Below are 21,076 nucleotides of genomic sequence, written 5' to 3' on the forward strand. Positions count from 1 at the left end.
GAAAAGAGAGATGGGGGGGGATTAAAATACAGGTTAAAATGCAATTTAAAGTGCAGCAGGGCAGTTGGGAGCAGATTATACGGCCAAAGAGGCTTCCCTGTCCAGCTGGTGCCGGAAAGGATGTCAGATCTAACATTGTTCACAGAAGCAGAGAACAGTCGAGTTGGAGAGGGCACCCCAGTGGCCATCTAGTCCAACCCCCTGAAATGCAGGAATCGCAGCTAAAGCGTCCTTGACAGATGGCCACCAGACTTCTGTCCATGGAGTTGCAGGTTAATTCTGTGTCCAGGGCTGCTGTCTACTAGCTCCATCTGGGACGCAGGATGAGACCCTACCTGCCCGCGGACTGTCTCGCCAGAGTGGTGCATGGTCTGGTTATCTCCCGCTTGGACTACTGCAATGCGCTCTATGTGGGGCTACCTTTGAAGGTGACCCGGAAACTACAACTAATCCAGAATGCGGCAGCTAGACTGGTGACTGGGAGTGGCCGCCGGGACCGCATAACACTGGTCCTGAGAGATCTGCATTGGCTCCCAGGATGTTTCCAAGCACAATTCAAAGTGTTGGTGCTGACCTTGAAAGCCCTAAACGGCCTCAAAGACCCAGTAGACCTGAAGGAGCGTCTCCACCCCCATTATTCTGCCCGGACACTGAGGTCCAGCTCTGAGGGCCTTCTGGCGGTTCCCTCCCTGCAAGAAGTGAGGTTACAAGGAACCAGGCAGAGGGCCTTCTCGGTGGTGGCGCCCGCCCTGCAGAACGCCCTCCCACCAGATGTCAAGGAAATAAACAACTACCTGACTTTTAGAAGACATCTGAAGGCAGCCCTGTTTAGGGAAGCTTTTGATGTTTAATAGGTTATTGTATTTTAGTGTTCTGTTGGAAGCCGCCCAGAGTGGCTGGGGAAACCCAGACAGATGGGCGGAGTATAAATACTATATTATTATCATCATCATCATCATTAAAAACCTCCAGTGAAGGACAGGAGAGTCAACCGCCAGCTAAAGTGAAGCAAAATGCAGAAAACTTCAGGTAGTGATAATTACAAAAAAAAGGGGACAAAAAGTAGTTTATACCATTGAAACAAGAAGAAATTCCGACAAAAGAAGAATAGCAGACGAAATTAATGGACTGTTCAGAATTGGACAAAATGACAGGAAGGATTCGAAACCTGCAGGACCAGAGATTTACAGAAGATAGGAAGAAGTATATGAACTACTTGAAAAGCCATTGTAACCAACAAATTATGCCAGTAGGACTACAAGAAGTTTTGTAAGGAGAAATATACGAAGTGTTACAAAGTAGAAAAAGAATAGAGATATTGGGTATGAGTTTGAAATGTAAGAGGGAAAATAAGAAATGTATACTAAGAGATTAGATTGGAAAATTTTCAGACAGGATGGATGGAAGTCAAAAAAATTTAGTAAGATGTAAAAATATGTTTAATTACTGTTGAAAATGGTATTTTAAAAAAAACTAATAATAAAATATATATATATTTTTTAAAAAAGTAGTTTATACCATCCTGGCATTGGTAAGACAATGGGCATATTAACTAACCGGCCAATGCTCCAAATTTTAGGTGTTTTCCTATTCCTTTTCTCTTTATCCACATTCTCAAAGACATGCACGATATTCTTCCCACACCGTCATATATATTTTCCCCCGAACAACAAGCCTGTGAGGTAGTTCAGGCAGGAAGGCACTGAGCCCAAAGCGAGCTGCCCCACTTCCTTGGGGCAGCAGGGTACGTCTGCTCAGTCCCAGTGGCGTAGCGTGGGTTGTCAGCACCCGGGGCAAGGTAAGATAGTCCCTCTCTCTCTCTCCCCGCACCGCACCACACACCTGGCAACCCCCCCCCCCCCAGTGGGCAGTGATCCGGTGGCTCGGATCGGATTCGCACAGCCAGCACTGCAGTGAGAGAGAGTGAGTGAGCCAGGTAGGGGCAGAGAGCTGCGTGTGCGAGCGCACCCCCCCCGATGTTGCGCCCGGTGCGGCCGGGCCACCCTGCACCGCCCACGCTACGCCATTGCTCAGTCCTAAAAGGGTAAAGGGACCCCTGACCATTAGGTCCAGTCATGGCCGACTCTGGGGTTGTGGCGCTCATCTCACTTTATTGGCCGAGGGAGCCGCCGTACAGCTTCCGGGTCATGTGGCCAGCAGGACTAAGCCGCTTCTGGCGAACCAGAGCAGCGCACGGAAACACCGCTTACCTTCCCGCCGGAGTGGTACCTATTTATCTACTAGCACTTTGTGCTTTTGAACTGCTAGGTTGGCAGGAGCAGGGACCGAGCAACGGGAGCTCACCCCGTCACAGGGATTCGAACCGCCGACCTTCTGATCTTGGCAAGTCCTAGGCTCTGTGGTTTAACCCACAGTGCCACCCGTGTCCCTGCTCAGTCCTAGCTGAACTCTAACTTTTATGCCACCCTGGATGAGCAAAATGCACTCTAGACATGCTCAGAGGGGTTGCCGTTGCTTCTTGGTTTGCAAACGGAATCTGGAGCAAAGGCAGGTAGTGCTATTGATTAAATGCTGGAAGAACAGGTACCCCCTCCCTCCAAAAATAAATAAATGACAAAACCGGTGTCCAGTGGTCTGGCTAGAAGCTACAGCAAAAGTTCATTGCAGGAGAACAACTCAGTGAATTGGCCAAGGAAACAGATCTATTTCGATATATTGGTTCCGGGGCTGCCTATAAGACATTGGAAATCTCACTTTGAGGCAGTTGCACTATGGAACTCCCTGCCTATTGATATCAAGGGCACTCTATTCAGCCCCTGCTAAAAAACAGTATTGTTTAGACAAGCCTAGCCAGAAGTGCAAGCTGGATTTCGAAGGGGCAGAGGAACCAGAGACCAAATTGCAAACATGCGCTGGATTATGGAGAAAGCTAGAGAGTTCCAAAAAGACATCTACTTCTGCTTCATTGACTATGCAAAAGCCTTTGACTGTGTCGACCACAGCAAACTATGGCAAGTTCTTAAAGAACATGTCCATTCTGGAGGAAATCAGCCCTGAGTGCTCACTGGAAGGACAGATCCTGAAGCTGAGGCTCCATTACTTTGGCCCCCTCATGAGAAGAGAAGACTCCCTGGAAAAGACCCTGATGTTGGGAAAGATGGAGGGTGCAAGGAGAAGGGGACGACGGAGGACGAGATGGTGGGACAGTGTTCTCGAAGCTCCCAGCATGATTTTGACCAAACTGTGGGAGGCAGTGGAAGACAGGAGGGCCTGGCGTGCTCTGGTCCAGGGGGTCACAAAGAGGCGGACACGACTAAAGGACTAAACAACAACAACCCAGATGCTTGATCCATTGCAGTAATTTTAACTTTCTGTACATTTTAAAGTATTGTTGCAATTTTTTTTCTTCTTCTTCTATCTTTTTGCAAACCACTTTGAGGTTTATGGGTCTTTTCTTTTTCTGCAATCAAGGAATGTATAAATTTATATTAAATAACAAATAATAATTATATATATATGAGAGAGATAGTTTTTATTTGGTTTTACAAGTATATAATTATAACAACACTAGCATTCACATCCGCACTCTCAGATTCCTTCAAATCCCTCCCCTGCATGGGTCCTTTTATTAAACTTTTTCTACTGCATCTTTCCCAATAATAAATTTATATTATATAACCCTCATTGTCTCTATAGTACTTGCTACATTAGAAGTGTTATTGCAATCCTGCTTATGTTTCCATCTGCTTACAGTGGTCTCTAAGATAAATTATAAATTCTTCCCATAATAATAATAATATATTTTAATTGTTTATCTGCAATGGTTTTTTTTAAGGGGAATCTAGCAAAAAGCTTCTCCCATTTTTACTCTGCCCAGAGTCTTTTCCTTCCACCTCCCATCTCCACCCCCAAACTGGGAAAGGGTTCGGCTGTGGACATTCCTCCTCCAGGCTGCAGTTTGCTCAAATGTCAGGCTTTTGTCCCTAACAGCTGGCCCCAGGGAGGCCATTTACTTCCATTTGCAAGGTAATTTCTTCCTTATGTCCCTGTGAACTTGCCCTGAGGGGGGAAGAGAATGAAGATTTCGTGGCATCAGGCCTGCAGGTGGAGGAGTCCTTAAAGCGAAAGGCTCACAAATAAGGCCATTATCCTAGGTGATTTGTTGTTGTTGTTGTTTAGTTGTTTAGTCATGTCCAACTCTTCCAGGGACCCCTTGGATCAGAGCACTCCAGGCCCTCCTGTCTTCCTCTGCCTCCCGCAGTTGGGTCAAACTCATGCTGGTAGCTTCCAGAACACTGTCCCACCATCTCGTCCTCCTTCGTCCCCTTCTCCTTGCGCCCTCCATCTTTCCCAACATCAGGGTCTTTTCCAGGGAGTCTTCTCTTCTCATGAGGTGGCCAAAGTCTTGGAGCCTCAGCTTCAGGATCTGTCCTTCCAGGGAGCACTCAGGGCTGATTTCCTTCAGAATGGAGAGGTTGGATCTTCTTGCAGTCCATGGGACTCTCAAGAGTCTCCTCCAGCACCAGAATTCAAAAGCATCCATTCTTCGGCAATCAGCCTTCTTTATGGTCCAGCTCTCACTTCCATACATCACTACTAGGAAAACCATAGCTTTAACTATACGGACCTTTGTTGGCAAGGTGATGTCTCTACTTTTCAAGATGCTGTCTAGGTTTGTCATTGCTTTTCTCCCAATCCTAGGTGATGTCTACCCACAAATCCAACTCAATGGTGTAACCTTGGAAAATGTTGATCACATCTCCTACCTGGGCAGTTAGTTATCTTTCCACATTGATGCCAAAATCCAGCATCGCCTGAGCTCTGTGAGTGCGGTTTTCTCCTGAATGAAGCACAGAGTGTTTGAGGACCCGGACATTCGCAGGGAAGCCTAAATGCTTGTTTACAAAGCAGTTGTACTACAAAAGCTCATACCAATAACAAACTTAGTTTGTCTCTAAGGTGCTACTGGAAGGAATTTTTTTACCAACCTTACTGTCTGCTTATTAAACACAGACCACTTATAAACGCCATCTCCAACTCTTCCAAATATTCCATCAACGGTGTCTCCAAAATTTTTACACATCACTTGGGAAGACAGGCAAACTAATACCAAGGTACTTGAAGAAGCAAAGATCCCCAGTGTCAAAGCAATGATTCTTCAACATCAACTTTGTTGGACTGGTCATGTTGTGTGGATGCCTGATTGTCGTCTTCCAAAGCAACTACTCTATTCCAAACTTAAAAATGGAAAGCGTAATGCTGGTGGTCAACAAAAGAGGTTTAAAGACGGTCTCAAGGCAAATCTTAAAAAATGTAGTATAGACACTAACAACTGGGAAACACTGGCCTGCGAGCGCTCCAGTTGGAGAACAGCCTTGACCAAAGGTGTCATGGGCTTTGAAGACACTCGAACTCAGGACGCAAGGGGGAAACGTGCTAAGAGGAAGGCAGGCTTGGCAAATCCACACCGTGATGGACTCCTACCCAGAAACCAATGTCCCCACTTTGAAAGGACGTGTGCGTCCAGAATTGGCCTCTGCAGTCACTTACGGACTCATTGTTAAAACTGTGTTTATGGGAGACAATCTTACTCAGCTACGAGGGGTTGCCGAAGAAGAAGAAGAAGAAGATGAAGAAGAAGAAGAAGAAGAAGAAGAAGAAGAAGAAGAAGAAGAAGAAGACTTGCAGACTGTAGTGCTCTTCCGTTCAAAATGTGCAAAAGGAAAACAGGCCCACACCAAATGAAGAAGCAGAGGAGGAGAGACTGCTGAGAGCACTGCAGAGAGGAGAAACACCATTGTGCACCTGTAGCAGCAAAACCGGAGGTCTTTGTTTGCCCCAGCTGCATCATAGAATAGCAGAGTCGGAAGGGTCCCCCGAGGGCCATCTATCCCATCCCCCTGGCAGATGAGGGTTCAACCTCAGCTTGACAACATCTGAGGAAGGAGAGTCCGCCACCTCCTGAGTGCCACCGCCAAACAGCTCTTACTTTCAGGAAGTTTTTATACTGCTTGGGGATCGATTCTTTCAAGGGGAGCATTGCCTCCAACCACTAGGCGAAGCTACCTGATGAGTTTCGAAACATAACCCCTGACAATAACTAAAATCAATCTCTGACTTTGCTAATATGAAAATGGCTTTAAAAAGTTTAAAAGGAGATAGGATATTAATATATCAAGAATGGAATAGCAAATAAAGTTAATAATGCAACAATAACAAAAATAATAGTAGGTAAAGATCACACAAGGGATGCGGGTGGTGCTGTGGGTTAAACCACAGAGCCTAGGGCTTCCCGATCAGAAGGTTGGCGGTTCGAATCCCCATGACGGGGTGAGCTCCTGTTGCTCGGTCCCTGCTCCTGCCCACCTAGCAGTTCGAAAGCACGTCAAAGTGCAAGTAGATAAATAGGTACCACTCTGGTGGGAAGGTAAACGCCGTTTCCATGCGCTGCTCTGGTTCACCAGAAGCGGCTCAGTCCTGCTGGCCACATGACCCGGAGGCTGTACGCCGGCTCCCTTGGCTAACGAAGGGAGATGAGCGCCGCAACCCCAGAGTCGTCCGTGACTGGACCTAATGGTCAGGGGTCCCTTTACCTTTACTAAAGATCACACACAGGTGGAGGGAAGTACTGGGCTGCGGGGGAGGGAGGGGGAAGGGATTAATTGAAATGGTTAAAGATTGGTATAGGATTTAAGAGATTTAAATTTTTATAAAGATTCTATAAGGAAAGCAGGAAGCAGCAAGAAATATCAAGTAAAGGCATCGGAGGGGAGATCAGTGTAAATGAAAACATGAGACTTACGGTTTTGTTACATACGGTTTTGTTTTGGAGTTGTCTGCTTATTTTGGAGTTGTTTGTTGTTAAGAAAGTATATTATGTGAATAAAATAATAAAGGATTTGAAACAGGGGGAAAAGGAAAAGAAAGAAAAAAGGCTTTGTTCCACTCTATACTATTCTCCTCTGCTACAGGAACCTGACGGTTTCTCTTACGGCAGAATATTTTATTTTATTTTAAAAGGGGAGGTTTGAGATTTTTGCTTTTATCTTCATCCCAGGGTGAAATCTGAAACCCTCCTAGCACCTCTGAGAGGCCAAATCAATTAGGCCTCTATCTCTTCCTATACTCCCTTTTAAGACAGACCAGTGCACAGACTTTTATGACTTTTTAACACCAAGGCAGCGTTTTTCTCTTCCTTGGTTGGTTTAGGAAAGGAACTGGCCTGCTGTGGATTTTGGGAGGGGGCAAATATATCTCTCTCCCCCTTTTTCACCCCTAAAAAAAAATTCCAGACCTGCTAGTTCCAAGGGATGTAAGGAGAGAGGGTGTTATAGAAATGTGTAGCTGGAAGGGACCCCCAGCGGCCATCTAGTCCAACCCTCTGGTAAAATAAAGATTTTCCCTCCCTCTCTAATCCTACAAGAATGACTGCAGTCCTGTGCCCGCTTATTTATCATTTCAATAATTTCAAAATCATTGCCATTTCAATAATTTCTCGGCTGCTTTCCTTTTATCGAAATAAAAGCACTGCCCCAGGCGTCTGGCCACAGCATGCAGTCAAACAAATCGCTAAAAAGAGAAGTCGCTTTGAGTTCTTTTTGGAAGGGAAAAAAACCCAACTAAATAATTATGCAATCAATCAATCAATCAATCGATCGATGAAATGCAGCATGCGAACTTGATTTTCTATTCTGGCCTCATCCGGCAGCTTGTGCGCCTCATTGTGAACCGTCTCATTTTCATTCTCTCTCTGCACGTGCTCAGAGGCACTCTTGCCCACCCCACATTGGCTCCTATATCAGAGAAACAGAGGTTCCGCGGCTAGGACGAAGCCTAATTATTATTATTATTATTATTATTATTATTATTATTATTATTATTATTATTATTATTAATTTATATCCCTCCCGCCCCAGCCAAAGCCGGGCTCAGAGCGGCTAACAACAGTAAAATAATACAGCATTCCAAAATCAGTTCATTGTAAAATCAGTTCAACGGATGCAGCTTCCCAAATTGGAGGGCGAGCGAGGAGTTAAAAGCGGGGTGTGTGGCCAGATGCTGAGGGGGGCGTGTCTCCCACCATGCCCCGCCCTCCTCCCTTATATAAGCTCCGGCGCCTCGCTTTGCCCATGCCGTCTTGCCTGCATCTTCTTCCCAGGCCGGCGGGTTCCCCCGAGGTCCTCTAGTCGGCGCGCCCCCATCAAAGGAGGAGGAGAAGATGTTCGCCGTTTTCCCCGCGGAAGCTCCGCCGCAGCAAGAGCTCGGAGGGGCCCCGATCCCTGCTGCTGCTGCCGCCCCTCGGGCTCTTCCTCCTCCTCCTGCCCCCGAGGACCCCCTGGAGAAAGTCAAGCGCCCCATGAACGCCTTCATGGTGTGGTCGAGCGCGCAAAGGCGCAAGATGGCACAGGAACACCCCAAGATGCACAACTCGGAGATCTCCAAGCGCCTGGGCGCCGCTTGGAAACTGCTGCCCGACGCCGAGAAGCGGCCCTTCGTGGACGAGGCCAAGCGCCTCCGGGCTCTGCACATGAAGGACTACCCCGATTACAAGTACCGGCCCCGGCGCAAGGGCGGATCCGGGCGCGCACGGGACAAGGGCGCACAGGCAGCAGCCTCGCCAGGAGCCTTTCCGTGCGCCCCGACGGCCGAGACGCGCGCCTGGAGCGCATACGCCGCCGCCGCGCCAGGAGGGACCCCCGACGGCAGGGGCGCCTGCTACCCCTACGAGCTCGCCCAAGGAGCACCTGGAGGCGGAGGAGGAGGAGGCTACGGGGCCGGATCCCCGGCGCCCTACAGGTGAGCAAGAAGAGCAGCCCCGACGGCGCGCGGCGGGGATGGGCGGCTTGGGGATGGTGGTGGTGCGTAATGCTCGGAGGAGACCCCTCGGGAGGCTTTGAGCGCAGGGAGGGACGCTTCGAGTTCGGTCCTGCTCGCGAGTAGACCCTCTGGAGGTTGGAAGGGGCTCACGACGTCCACTGGGTGGTAGGTGAGCTCTACTCCGGTGTAGAGGCGTGGAAACTGTAGACCTTGCGTAGCCGCGTCCGTAGGTTTCCGTGGGTTGGAGGCGAGCCCTACTCGGGAGGAGGCGCGTTGGATTTTTACACCCTGGGAAGCAACGTCCGTTAACTTCAATGGGCTGTAGGTAAGCCCTACTCTGAGTAGACCTTTTTAAAATACTTTTTATTAAAGCGGAGTAAACGCGTGGAAACTTTAGACCCCAGGTAGCAATGTCCTAGATTTCAGAGGGGTTGTGGGTGAGCCCTACTCGTGAGTAGGAAGCTCTTTAGATCTAGGGTAGAAACGTCCGTAGACTGTAGTGGGTTGGATATGAGCTCTACTCTGGAGTAGGCGCATTGAAGCTCTTGCGCCTTGGGAGTTAGTGGTGTCCTTTAATGTCAATGGGTTCTATGCGCAATTAGTCCTACTCGGAGCAAGACTTGGTCTCATTTCAGCGAGACGTTTGGGAAGCTCTCCTCGGAGTAAACCCATTGAAACTCTGAGGCCTCGGGTGGTAGCGATGTCCAGTTTCAAGGCGCTGCGTGCAGGGCTGTCTCTACTCAAGAGTAGATTCACGGAAGCACTTGGACTTCGGGTGGCAGCAATGCCAGTTCACTTCACTGGGTTGCATCAAGCAGTCGCTTCTGCTCAGAGTAGACCCATTAAAAATAATGAAAATGGGGTTCGGTTACTTTCAGTGGGTCTACTCGGATCAAGGCTTGGTTTGATGCATCGCAATGAGGGCGACTAATACCGCAATAAATAATTTGGACCACATTTGGAGCTTCTCGTGGCGAAAACCTTCCCTCCCTTCTAAACTCCTCGCAGGCGATCCTGTGCGTGCTTACTCGCGAGTAAGCTCCGCAGTGTCCTTTCCAGCTTTGTGGGTGGGCGGGGGGCTGCGATCCTGTGCGTGCTTCCTTGCGGCGGAAGCTGCAGTGAAGCGCAGCGGGAGGGTTTACTTTGGAGAAAAACCAGGCCTAAGCACTGTGCGCTTGGTGGATCGGGACCATTTCGGCTTCTCACGAAACGGACTTCCTGGATTTGCCTTCAGCTGAGCGTGCGAGACGAGCCTTCCTCTTGCTTTACAAAAGTAACCGAAGGGAAGAGTGAGGGGGAAGAAAAGGAAAAAGAGAAAATCTCCATTTGGTTTCCTATCCAGCCAAAAATCCCATCCCGTGTTCCGATTTGCAGGAATGTTTTAACGTGTGCAGCAAACAACCTCCCGTTTATTGATTGAGTTGCATTTATATCTGGGTCTTCTCCCAGATCCTAGGTCTGCGCTCTAACCACTGTGCACCACCACCAGCTCATAAATCAGGTTTTGTGGTTTTCCAAATTAAGCGCCCCTTTTTGCATCACCAAAAAAATGTGCTTTTTCTTTAAATTGCGTCTATCTGGAATGAGGAACAGGGGAACTCCTTGCTGCAGTTCCTCAGGAACTGCCTGCCCAGAGGCTGCTGCAATTGGCTGCTAAATTCCTGCTGTCCAGGATTCAGTTCTGGGATCTGTGCTGGGGGCAGATTTTCCGGAATTGGCTTAAGTGTCATCTAGGGAGATAAGCTTTTCAGCTGCTGATTGTGTTACAAGAGCAGGACACCTGGGTTCTCCGGAGGGGGGAAAGGAGGGAAGGTGCCTTTCCGCACATCTGCTTCCAAATGTGGTTTCTAGGGCAAGGTAAAAACTTCTTTTTGTAGGGATTTTTTTTTTGCAGAGAATCTAGGAGTCCCTACCCACCTTAAATGATAAAATTTAAACACTAGATTCTTTGTTTAAAAAAGATACAGCCCCGCAACCTGGAAGCGGAGATCAAGCCAGAAAAAAGAACTGTGATTTGAAACTTTGAACAAGTTGAAATAACAATAGACTACAAAAGATGATTTAAAATTTCATCTGCCGCCTTTGCTGCCACCCGAGTTGAGAACCCAGATTGCCCAGTGTCCCTTTACAAAAAATAAAATTCTGCCTCCCTGTATTTGGGGGACCCAGGAGTCCTGCCCCCCTGTGGTTGGGGGACCCAGGAGTCCTGCCCCTCCTCTGTTTGGGGGACCCAGGAGTCCTGCCCCTCCTCTGTTTGGGGGACCCAGGAGTCCTGCCCCTCCTCTGTTTGGGGGACCCAGGAGTCCTGCCCCTCCTCTGTTTGGGGGACCCAGGAGTCCTGCTCTCTCTCTGTTTGGGGGACCCAGGAGTCCTGCCCTGCCTCTGTTTGGGGGGCCCAGGAGTCCTGCCTTCCACCCCGGGGCTGCCCTTCTTCCTTCCTGGAGAGATCCCCAGTGCCCTGGCTTTCTGCCCCAGATCTGTCTCAGCAGCGTCATGCCCCGGCAAAGCTGGGTGGGTGCTGGCCCTGGCAACCTGGGTGCGGCCCCCCACCCCCACCCGGGGGGTTGCCAGCTCCTTGGGTGCTCTCCAGAGTGCATCATCGCCCTGCCCTGCGCCAGACACGCAAAGGGGAGCCCTGCCCCTGAGGTCGTGACCGAGGGTGGCCTAACTCGCACTCGCACCCGAGCCGCTTGGCATGTGGGGGGGGGGGGGAGAGGGAAGGAGGGAGGAGGTGGCATGGGAGAGGCAAGCCTTGCGGGTGCAGGTGCCGTGGGGGAGAGCCAGGACTCCTGGGTCCCCCAAACAGAGAGAGAGCAGGACTCCTGGGTCCCCCAAACAGAGAGAGAGCAGGACTCTTGGGTCCCCCAAACAGAGAGAGAGCAGGACTCCTGGGTCCCCCAAACAGAGAGAGAGCAGGACTCCTGGGTCCCCCAAACAGAGAGAGAGCAGGACTCCTGGGTCCCCAAACAGAGGGAGGGCAGGACTCCTGGGTCCCCCAAACAGAGAGAGAGCAGGACTCCTGGGTCCCCAAACAGAGAGAGAGCAGGACCCCTGGGTTCCCCAAACAGAGAGAGAGCAGGACTCCTGGGTCCCCCAAACAGAGAGAGAGCAGGACTCCTGGGTCCCCCAAACAGAGGGAGTGCAGGACTCCTGGGTCCCCCAAACAGAGGGCAGAGGTTTGAGGATGGAGAGTGGTGGTCCGTATTCCGGGGACCCCTGGGGAGGCGGGCGGGAGGCTGGTGGGTGTGGAGGGGCTGGCAGGCAGGCAGGCAGGTCCGGACAGGTTTGGGGGCTCTCAGCCAAAACTGGAAGAACAGGCTGGCGTGGAATGCAGTCCCGCCCCACAGGCCCCGGGGGATTAGCTTTCTCTCTCTTCCCGCAGGTGGCGAAGGGCTGGGCCTGGCAGGTGCTCTCCTGGGGTTATGGCCACCTCACAGCCTAGCCCACAACACAACACACCCGGATTGTGAGCATTGGAAAGGGGTCCCTCAAAGGTCATCCAGCCCAACCCCGGCAATTGGCCGATTTAGGGCGGGCGAAAGAAAGTTAGACGGTGGAACTCCCTGCCACCAGAGGCAGTGGTGGCTACGAACTAGGCTATAAAAGAGGATTATTCCATTGTTTTTTACCTTTATATCCCAGCCCTTTTCCTTGAAGGTGGCTTCTCTCCCTGATTCCCTCTCTATTTTGTCATCACAACAGCTTTGTGAGGTAGGACAGGCGCTGAGAGGCAGCGACAGCGAGCTTCAGGGTTGAGTGGGGAGATTTGAACGCAGGTCTTTGCGAGGGCCTGGTCTGACATGCTGGCTCTTGTAATAATAATAATAATTAGTGAATAAATTTATCCAATACTATATAGATCCGTGGCTATGGGGTGATAAACAAATTTAATTTTTTAAAAAACCACATTGTTGCCTTCCCACACAAACTGGAGAAGTTCCCCTCCAATTTCTTACAATATTAGATTTATTTTTTTAAATATACTTTTCAGATATATACATTTCACTGATTTTACATTCATTTGAACATTTAAAAACTTCCTTCCCCCCCTCTTTCTACATTTCCTTAAATTCATTTTTAATATATTCTGCCATATCCAAATTAGGGAAACTTGCTCATTTGGAGAAGAATATTGGAGATGTAACAAGAATTTGCTGTCTGGTGTGGCTTCAGGGCTCGGGTTATTTACGTATATTAACATTATTTCATTTCTTATAGCGGCTTTTTTCCTCCCGGAAGCTCAGGCTGTGCTGCGAATGCTTCTCCGAAATCACTTTTTCTATTCACACAACAACCCTGTAGTGTAGGTCAGGCTGAGAGAGACGTCCAGTTGAGGTTCATGGCAGAGTGGGGAATTCGAACCCGGGTCTGTTCCCCGCCCCCAGATCAAAGCCCCTGACACTCTTAACCAGGCATAGGCAAAATCCGGCCCTCCAGATGTTTTGAGACTACAAATCCCATCATCCCTGACCACTGGTCCTGATAGCTAGGGATGATGGGAGTTGTAGTCCCAAAACATCTGGAGGGCTGGCATTTGCCTCTATGCCTGCCTTTAACCATTGCGCCACGCAGCCCGAGACCGCTTAATCGCTGGGGTTTCGAAGGCCCGTGCAATAAAAAAAACAGGCCTATATTAGATAGATAATATATGAGAAGGGAAAGGTCCGCAAGGGATTTTTGAGCCGTGTGATAAGGAAAGCGCTTTATAAGAAGTGATAAGTCTTTTAGACTAATCATCTGAAGGCAGCCCTGTTTAGGGAAGCTTTTAATGTTTGATGCATGACTGTATTTTAATATTTGGTTGGAAGCCGCCCAGCGTGGCTGGGGAAGCCCAGCCAGACGGGTGGGGTATAAATAAATTATTATTATTATTATTATTATTATTATTATTATTATTATTATTATTGGAGTAAATACAAAGGAAAGCGTACTTACCTTCGTTGTACGTTTATATTTTAAAGCAATAAAGATTTACTCAAAAAACCAGGCCTGCCAGGAGAGCCCCAGTAGACTATTCCTGAGAATGGAGGTTCTATTTCTGAATACCCATAGTATATATGGGGTGGGAGACTGGCTCCCGGGTTTCCTTGGGTGGTTAATTGGCCACTGGGGGCCTCTGCGGATGTTGTTCTCGCCAGCTCCTCCTCCTGTTAAAACAGGATCCTTGAGATTTACGGATTTTGAGACTGGAGAAAGTCCTTATTCATGCAGCACAGACTGCGGAACTCCCTGCCACAGGAGGCAGCGGTGCCCACTAATAATCTCGATGGCTTTAAAAGAGGAGGAGCCATCCATGGAGGATGAGAGGTCTAGGTCCAGGATGGAGGCAGCAATACTCCTCTCCCCAAAAACACTTTTTTGGGCGCGTGGGGGCACCTTGTAAAAAAATATTTTATGTGTCAGGCTCCCCTGTTTCAGGGACCCAGGAGTCCTGCCTCTCCTGTGTTTGGGGGACCCAGGAGTCCTGTTCTCCCTCTGTTTGGGGGACCCAGGAGTCCTGCTCTCCCTCTGTTTGGGGGACCCAGGAGTCCTGCTCTCCCTCTGTTTCAGGGACCCAGGAGTCCTGCTCTCCCTCTGTTTCAGGGACCCAGGAGTCTTGCCTGCCCACTGTTTGGGGGACCCAGGAGTCCTGCTGGTGTCAAGTACGTGTATGAATATTCTTTCATTTCAGAAGTGTGAGCTGGGCTGGGGAAGATTGGTTGGTGTTTGTGCCGGCTGCTGGGAATTGTAGGGGAAAACTACAGTTCCCGAGTCTCCGTGGGGGAGTTTGTGCGCACCGGGCGCGCTTTAAATGTGCGGGTTGGGATGGATGACCTTTGGGGTGGTCCCCTTGCAACGGTGCAGTTTTCTGCCTGTAAGGTGATCCTAGTGGGCTGTGCTACAACTCCCAACGCCCCCTCTCTCTGTTTCCGCAGTACCCTGACGTACGGCGCCCAGCCCTCCCCGGCGATGACCACGATGATCAAACAAGAAGGCGGCTTGCAGCAGTTCCACCACTCCTTCGGCGACTTCCACGACGTGATGACGGCTTATTCCCTGCAGGCGTGCGATGCTGCGGAGGGGGCGCCCCAATACTGCATTTCCCAGCACCCCTACTTGGGGTTCAGCAACACGCCTCCGCTGACCCACCTTTAACTGGTTTGAAGGTGGCGGAGAAAGGACTGATTTAATTTGGGGTTTTTTTTGGGGGGGGGGTGTTGGTTTGGGGGCTGTTTGATCTCCCCAGCTTCGTGCAAAAGGGGATAAACTTAATTTCACTTGTGCACAAGTTTGTGTCTTGCGTATATTGAAGTGGGAAGATTTGTACAGGACATTTTTTTTTACCTTAAGAAATGAAGGAAACGGGAAACTCTTAAGGGTGGGTGGGTCCCGATTCCTGCTAGCAGGGATTCCTCGTTTGGGTGGGTGGGGGGTTATATTTTGCTAACTACTTTTTTAAACAAGTTTTTATATTAAAAAAAAAGGAATAAAAGCTGTTTGTGTGAAAGACCCCGGTTTGTGGGATGCAATGGTGAGGGGTGTGTGTGCTTGCAGGCTCTTGGCAAATTGTAGAGTTGGGAAAGGGGCACCCAAATATCATCTAGACCAACCCCGGACCCCGCAAGGGAGGAATTTCAGCCGGGACTCTATGGAGCAGCAAAATAGTGCCCCTCGGTTGCCTTGGACCACAACTTCCCGGCGAAGTTCACGGCTGGCCATGTGTCTGGGTTGCTGTGCTTCGTGGGCTGAAGCGGGTTGGGCTGGACGACCTTGTGGGGTCCCTTCCAACTTGAAAATTCCACGAAATGTGGCTGAGGAGGTCTGGAAATGCTTGGAAATCTGTAGCTGTAAAGATTGAAAGATGACTGGAAGTTATAAGGGGATAGAAGCACAGGGAACTGCCCATACAGAGTCATGGCTATAATAATAATATAATAATAATAATTTTATTTATACCCCGCCCATCTGGCTGGGCTTCCCCAGCCACTCTGGGCGGCTTCTAACCAAATATTAAAATACAGTAATGCATCAAATGTTAAAAGCTTCCCTAAACAGGGCTGCCTTCAGATGTCTTTTAAAAAGAAGATAGCTGCTTATTTCCTTCATATCTGAAGGGAGGGTGTTCCACAGGGCGGGTGCCAACACCGAGAAGGCCCTCTGCCTGGTTCCCCGTAGCTTTGCTTCTCGCAGGGAGGGAACCGCCAGAAGGCCCTCGGAGCTGGACCTCCATGTCCGGGCAGAACGATGGGGGTGGAGACGCTCCTTCAGGTATACCGGGCCGAGGCTGTTTAAGGCATTAAAGGTCAGCACCAACACTTTGAATTGTGCTCGGAAATGTCCTGGGAGCCAATGCAGATCTCTCAGGACCGGTGTTATATGGTCTTGGCAGCTGCTACCAGTCACCAGTCTGGGTGCCGCATTCTGGATTAGCTGTAGTTTCCGGGTCACCGTCAAAGGTAGCCCCACGTAGAGTGTGTTGCAGTAGTCCAAGCGGGAGATAACCAGAGCATGCACCACTCTGGCCAGACAGACAGCGGGCAGGGAGGGTCTCATCCTGTGTATCAGAGGGAGCTGATAGACAGCTGCCCTGGACACAGAACTGACCTGCGCCTTCATGGACAGCGGTGAGTCCAAAATGACTCCCAGGCTGCACACCTGGTCCTTCGGAGGCACAGTTACCCCATTCAGGACCAGGGAGTCCCCCACACCTGCCCGCCCCCTGTCCCCCCAAAACAGTCCTTCTGAATACTGGACCGAGCGAGCCCACAAGGGAAAAATTAGAAAACCCCTGAAACGAGAAGTAATCGACTAGAAATATTATCTTATAGAATTAAACTAAATAACAAAAATCAAAAAGTTTAAGGAAAAAATTGGAAAACCCAGATTAACACCAGCAGTAACTTCTAGACCAAAGGAGCGTTTGAGCCCTGTTTTTGAGTTTTAAATCTAAAACAGCTTATTTTATATTCCTTTCTTTGAATTTATGCTATGTAGGTTTTTAAAACCTTTTTGTAAAGGCAATACTGGAGTTTTCACAGCCGAGTCTTCAACTCCTTATTACCACCGCTTGGTTTTCTTCAAATAGGGCTATGTCTAAAGCTTGCTATTTAGATTTTCAGACCTTTTTTGTAAACTCGGGGGAGCGTTTCAGCCCTGTTCTTGAGTTTAAAATCATTTAAGGTTTATGATTTCTCTGTTTCCTTCTGAGGAAACTGAATAGGTCAGCGAAACGAGGTTTGTACCCCCTGGCATCCCATTAAGGCTTTGTACAATTCTAGCTTTTTCTAATTTTTTACTTACAACTTTTTTGATTTTTTTAAATTTAGTTTAATTCTATAAGATAATATTTCCAGCCGATTACTTCTCGTTTCAGGGAGTTCCTAATTTTTTTCCTTTTTTATTTTTGTTATTTAGTTTAATTCTAGAAGATAATATTTCCAGTTGATTACTTCTCGTTAGAGGGATTTTCTAATTTTGTCCATAAACTTTTTGATTTTCGTTATTCAGTTTAATTCTATAAGATGATAATATTTTCTAGTCGGTTACTTCTCGTTTCAGGGATTTTCTAATTTTTTCCTTAAACTTTTTTGATTTTCGTTATTCAGTTTAATTCTATAAGATAATATATCTAGTTAATGACTTCTCGTTTCAAGGATTTTAACGGCATTTCATTTGTTTTGTGTAATATCTCGGTTCCGTGACAAGGGATTGGCTGTTGCTGGGTCCCTTTGGCACAGGCAACCCCTTCTGTACCCACCTCCCGCCAGTCTCTGGCGATGGGTGACTCACCTACTTCGTGCTGGGACAGGTGTGTGCCAAGGGTAGGGCAGCTGCCACCCACAGGCCCGGGAACCGGAGCGAGCCCAGTTTTCGGGGGCAGCCCTGCTCCCCGCCCGCCCTTGAACATGTCCATTCCAGCCCTGATCCAAAAAGGGCAATCCAAAAATTGCTTAGATTGGCTTCCTTAGAAGGAAAGGTTGCAGCGCTTGGGGGCATCTCGGGTCAAGAGACAATATGGTTGACTTAAAGCCACGCAATTCTCTACTGCGACTCCTGCAGGGTTGAGATGGATGACCTTTGGGGGACCCTTCCAATTCGGGATGACGCTTTGAGTGAAAACGGTGCGTTTTGTTTTTCCCCAAAGGGCTTATCTCAAATAAAAACGGCACACCGGTTCCCCTTCCTCCTCTCGAGGAGACTTATTGCAGGATGGGAAAAGGAACACCCCAAAGCACGGTTCGAAATTCTCAAGGTGCCTGTCATATTTTGCCACCGGCGCTGGCCCAGTTGTGACTACGTGGGCAAGTTTAGAAACTAGCAATTAATGCACAGTTAATTCCATTCCCACTGTGTGTCTGCTTCTCCTCCTTGCATACCGAGACGAGTGAATTGTTGGTCACCTTTGAGGAAAAGCCGAAAATGCATTTGAGTCTGGGTGCGGGGAGAAGTTATTAAGTTTAGCACAGCTTTCCGGATATCGCTGTGCAATGGCTGCCTCCTTTCTGTGCTCTGAGGGTACTGGATTTTGCAAAGCTGGTTTCTTTACTGCCCAGTTTTCGGAGGCTACGGCATTAAAACCACACGATTAAAAATTGGGGTGTAAAAATAAGCCGGGTCTGGAAAATATACCCTTTTGAGTGTCAAAAACTCCAACCCAGGGTAAAGAGGTCTTTGGCACTCGGTGGAAGCTGTGTCACGAACGCACCAGTTGCACCTCTGGTCTGTAGGTTAGGGGCCACCACAGTCAAGGCCCTGTTCTACCCCTGGGCTTACCCCCATGTTCCCCGGGGCGCTCTCTGCTGATCTCAGCACAAACCCATTTAAAGGGACAGAAACAACCTCAAAAAATGGGGAAATGACACCAAAACAGCGTCCAGCGATCTCATGGGCCTCCGTAACTGCGATCCCAGGAACGCTCCTGGTTTTCAAAACTGTTTCCAGAGGTTGAGAGAGTCCTTGCCGGCTTTTTTCAAATGTTGCTCCCAGTAAGAACGCTTGGTTTCTCAGAAAAATAATCCCACGTTATAATTTTAGGGTTTCAAACACAAATTTGAGTATCCTGAACCAGCTCGGCTGTTTTGAAACCGGAGCTTTGTTGTTATTATTTTAAGGGTATATATATAAAACGGAAAAATTGGGTTGGGGGTGGGGTTACGTGAGATCTAAACAGAAGCGCAGCCAGGTACCCGGCTGTTTTTGCTGCATTTTGGACCAACTGAAGTCCCGGGACAGTCTTCAAGGGGTGGCCCCAAGCAAGCTCAAATTGCAGTAGTCTAGCCCAGAGGTTGCCAGAAGTACTGGCCAAGTCATTTTGGAGGTAGGGGGCATCAGGGCAGCCTGTCTCCCTAGAGATATTTTGGTTCCTAGTATTCTGGTTGCGCTGGCTATAACTGAGTGGAGTTTGTGGTCCAAAAACAGCGATTTAGGGAAAAGTGCTCCCAAGAAACTGATGAATTGGGGTGAAAAAGTGAGCCCCAATCTTTCCATAATCCTAATTAAGTGATGGGCAATGGATTCTGCACAGCTGGAAACACATCTTTCTACCTTAAAGATCTATGTTGTCACAAGATGCGATGTGGGGCTCAAAGTAGCTTAAAAATCCCTTCGTAAGAGATGGAGATGCTCCCTTTGGCCACTGAAAACAGGCTGCAGGATTAAACCCACCTGTGATCAGGGCAGGTGGGCAGTTAATCAATGGAACTCCCTGCCACAGGAGGAAACAACGAGGGCTTAGAAGGATTCGACAAAACCGCTTTCAGTTGCCGTGATGGTTATACGTTGCTCGAGTTGCGACGCTTCTGACTCCCAGCTCCAGGAAACCCCAGGAGGGGAGAGCGGCTCTCGCACTCGGGTCCTGCTCGCGGGCTTCCCTTAGGGCCACCTGGTCAGCCCCTGTGAAAACAGGTCACTGGACTGGATGGGCCATTGGGTTCGATCCAAGCTCTTAAGTGAGCATGGAGACTCCAGTTCCAGACAGTCCACCTAGATTCTTAGGTAGGGCTGAGCAAGCTTTTTCAGCAGGGGCCGGTCCATTGTCCCTCGGACCTTGTGGGGGGCCGGACTATATTTTTTGGGGGGAAATGAATGAATTCCTATGCCCCACAAATAACCCAGAGATGCATTTTAAATAAAAGGACACATTCTACCCATGTGAAAACACGCTCGTCCGTGGGCCGGATTGAGAAGGCGATTGGACCTTAGTTTGCCTACCCATGTTTTGAGGGTCATTTGGCCCCCTGTGAGAACAGGGAGCTGGACTGGACAGGCCAGGGGGCCCGATCCACCCAGCTTTTATGTGTGCTGCTGCTTTTGCAATCCAGATAATCTAAGCCGCTTAGTTGCAGCGATGTTGTGATTCTAAAAGCAGTGGGGTGTGTGTGTGTAAAAGGGTGGGGCAGTGTGTGAACACCCTTTGGCAAAAGTTTAAACGCTATAACATCCCCCCCCCCACTGCACTCCAGGAAGACAGCTGCAGATCTGCTCTGACTCACCTGGTCTCCCTCCCTGAAGCGAAATCTTGCTAAGCTCCCCAATTAGGATGCCCTGCCCCGCCCTGGCTGGCTGGCCCCCCTGCCCCCCCCCCCGCCAGCATCACCCACAAAGCAGAGAGAAAAACACCCATTTCCTCCCCCTGCAGGGCATTTGGTATTTTTGCAGGCTAGATTGAGCTGAGCTGGGTGAGAGAGAGAGACACAGCTGGGGGTTAAACCACAGAGCCTAGGACTTGCCGATCAGAAGGTCGGCGGTTCGAATCCCCGCGACGGGGTGAGCTGCCGTTACTCGGTCCCTGCTCCTGCCAACCTAGCAGTTCAAAAGCACATCAAAGTGCAAGTAGATAAATAGGTACCGCTCTGGCGGGAAGGGAAACAGCGTTTCCGTGCGCTGCTCTGGTTCGCCAGAAGCGGCTCAGTCCTGCTGGCCACATGACCCGGAAGCTGTACGCCGGCTCCCTCGGCCAGTAAAGCGAGATGAGCGCCGCAACCCCAGAGTCGGCCACGACTGGACCTAATGATCAGGGGTCCCTTTACCTTTACCTTGAATGTAGTATACAATAACAATAATGTAATATAGGGACTTGGGTGGCACTGTGGTCTAAACCGCTGAGCCTAGTGCTTGCCAATTAGAAGGTTGGCGGTTCAAATCCCCGCTAGGGGGGAGCTCCTGTTGCTCGCTCCCTGCTCCTGCCCACCTGCCAGTTCAAAAGCACCCCAAAAAGTGCAAGTAGATAAATAGGTACCACTCCAGTACCAGGTAAGTGGCGTTTCCGTGCGCTGCTCTGGTTCGCCAGAAGCGGCTTAGTCATGCTGCCCACATGACC

General features: G+C 49.3%; 2 protein-coding genes across 2 annotated transcripts in view; one reads left to right on the top strand and one right to left on the bottom strand.

The window, feature by feature from the left end:
• Positions 1-21,076, bottom strand: part of SENP3 (SUMO specific peptidase 3) — a 150,996-nt gene that overhangs the window by 44,757 nt on the left and 85,163 nt on the right. The window lies entirely within an intron of this gene.
• SOX15 (SRY-box transcription factor 15) lies at positions 8,104-15,250 on the top strand. Its single transcript, XM_083707126.1, has 2 exons — positions 8,104-8,757; positions 14,694-15,250. Exons 1-2 carry the CDS (start codon positions 8,180-8,182, stop codon positions 14,911-14,913), a joined length of 798 nt encoding a protein of 265 aa, XP_083563252.1. The 5' UTR covers positions 8,104-8,179; the 3' UTR covers positions 14,914-15,250.

Source organism: Podarcis gaigeae, assembly GCF_964106915.1.
Source record: "Podarcis gaigeae genome assembly, chromosome: 13".
NCBI classification, from domain to species: Eukaryota; Metazoa; Chordata; class Lepidosauria; order Squamata; family Lacertidae; genus Podarcis; species Podarcis gaigeae.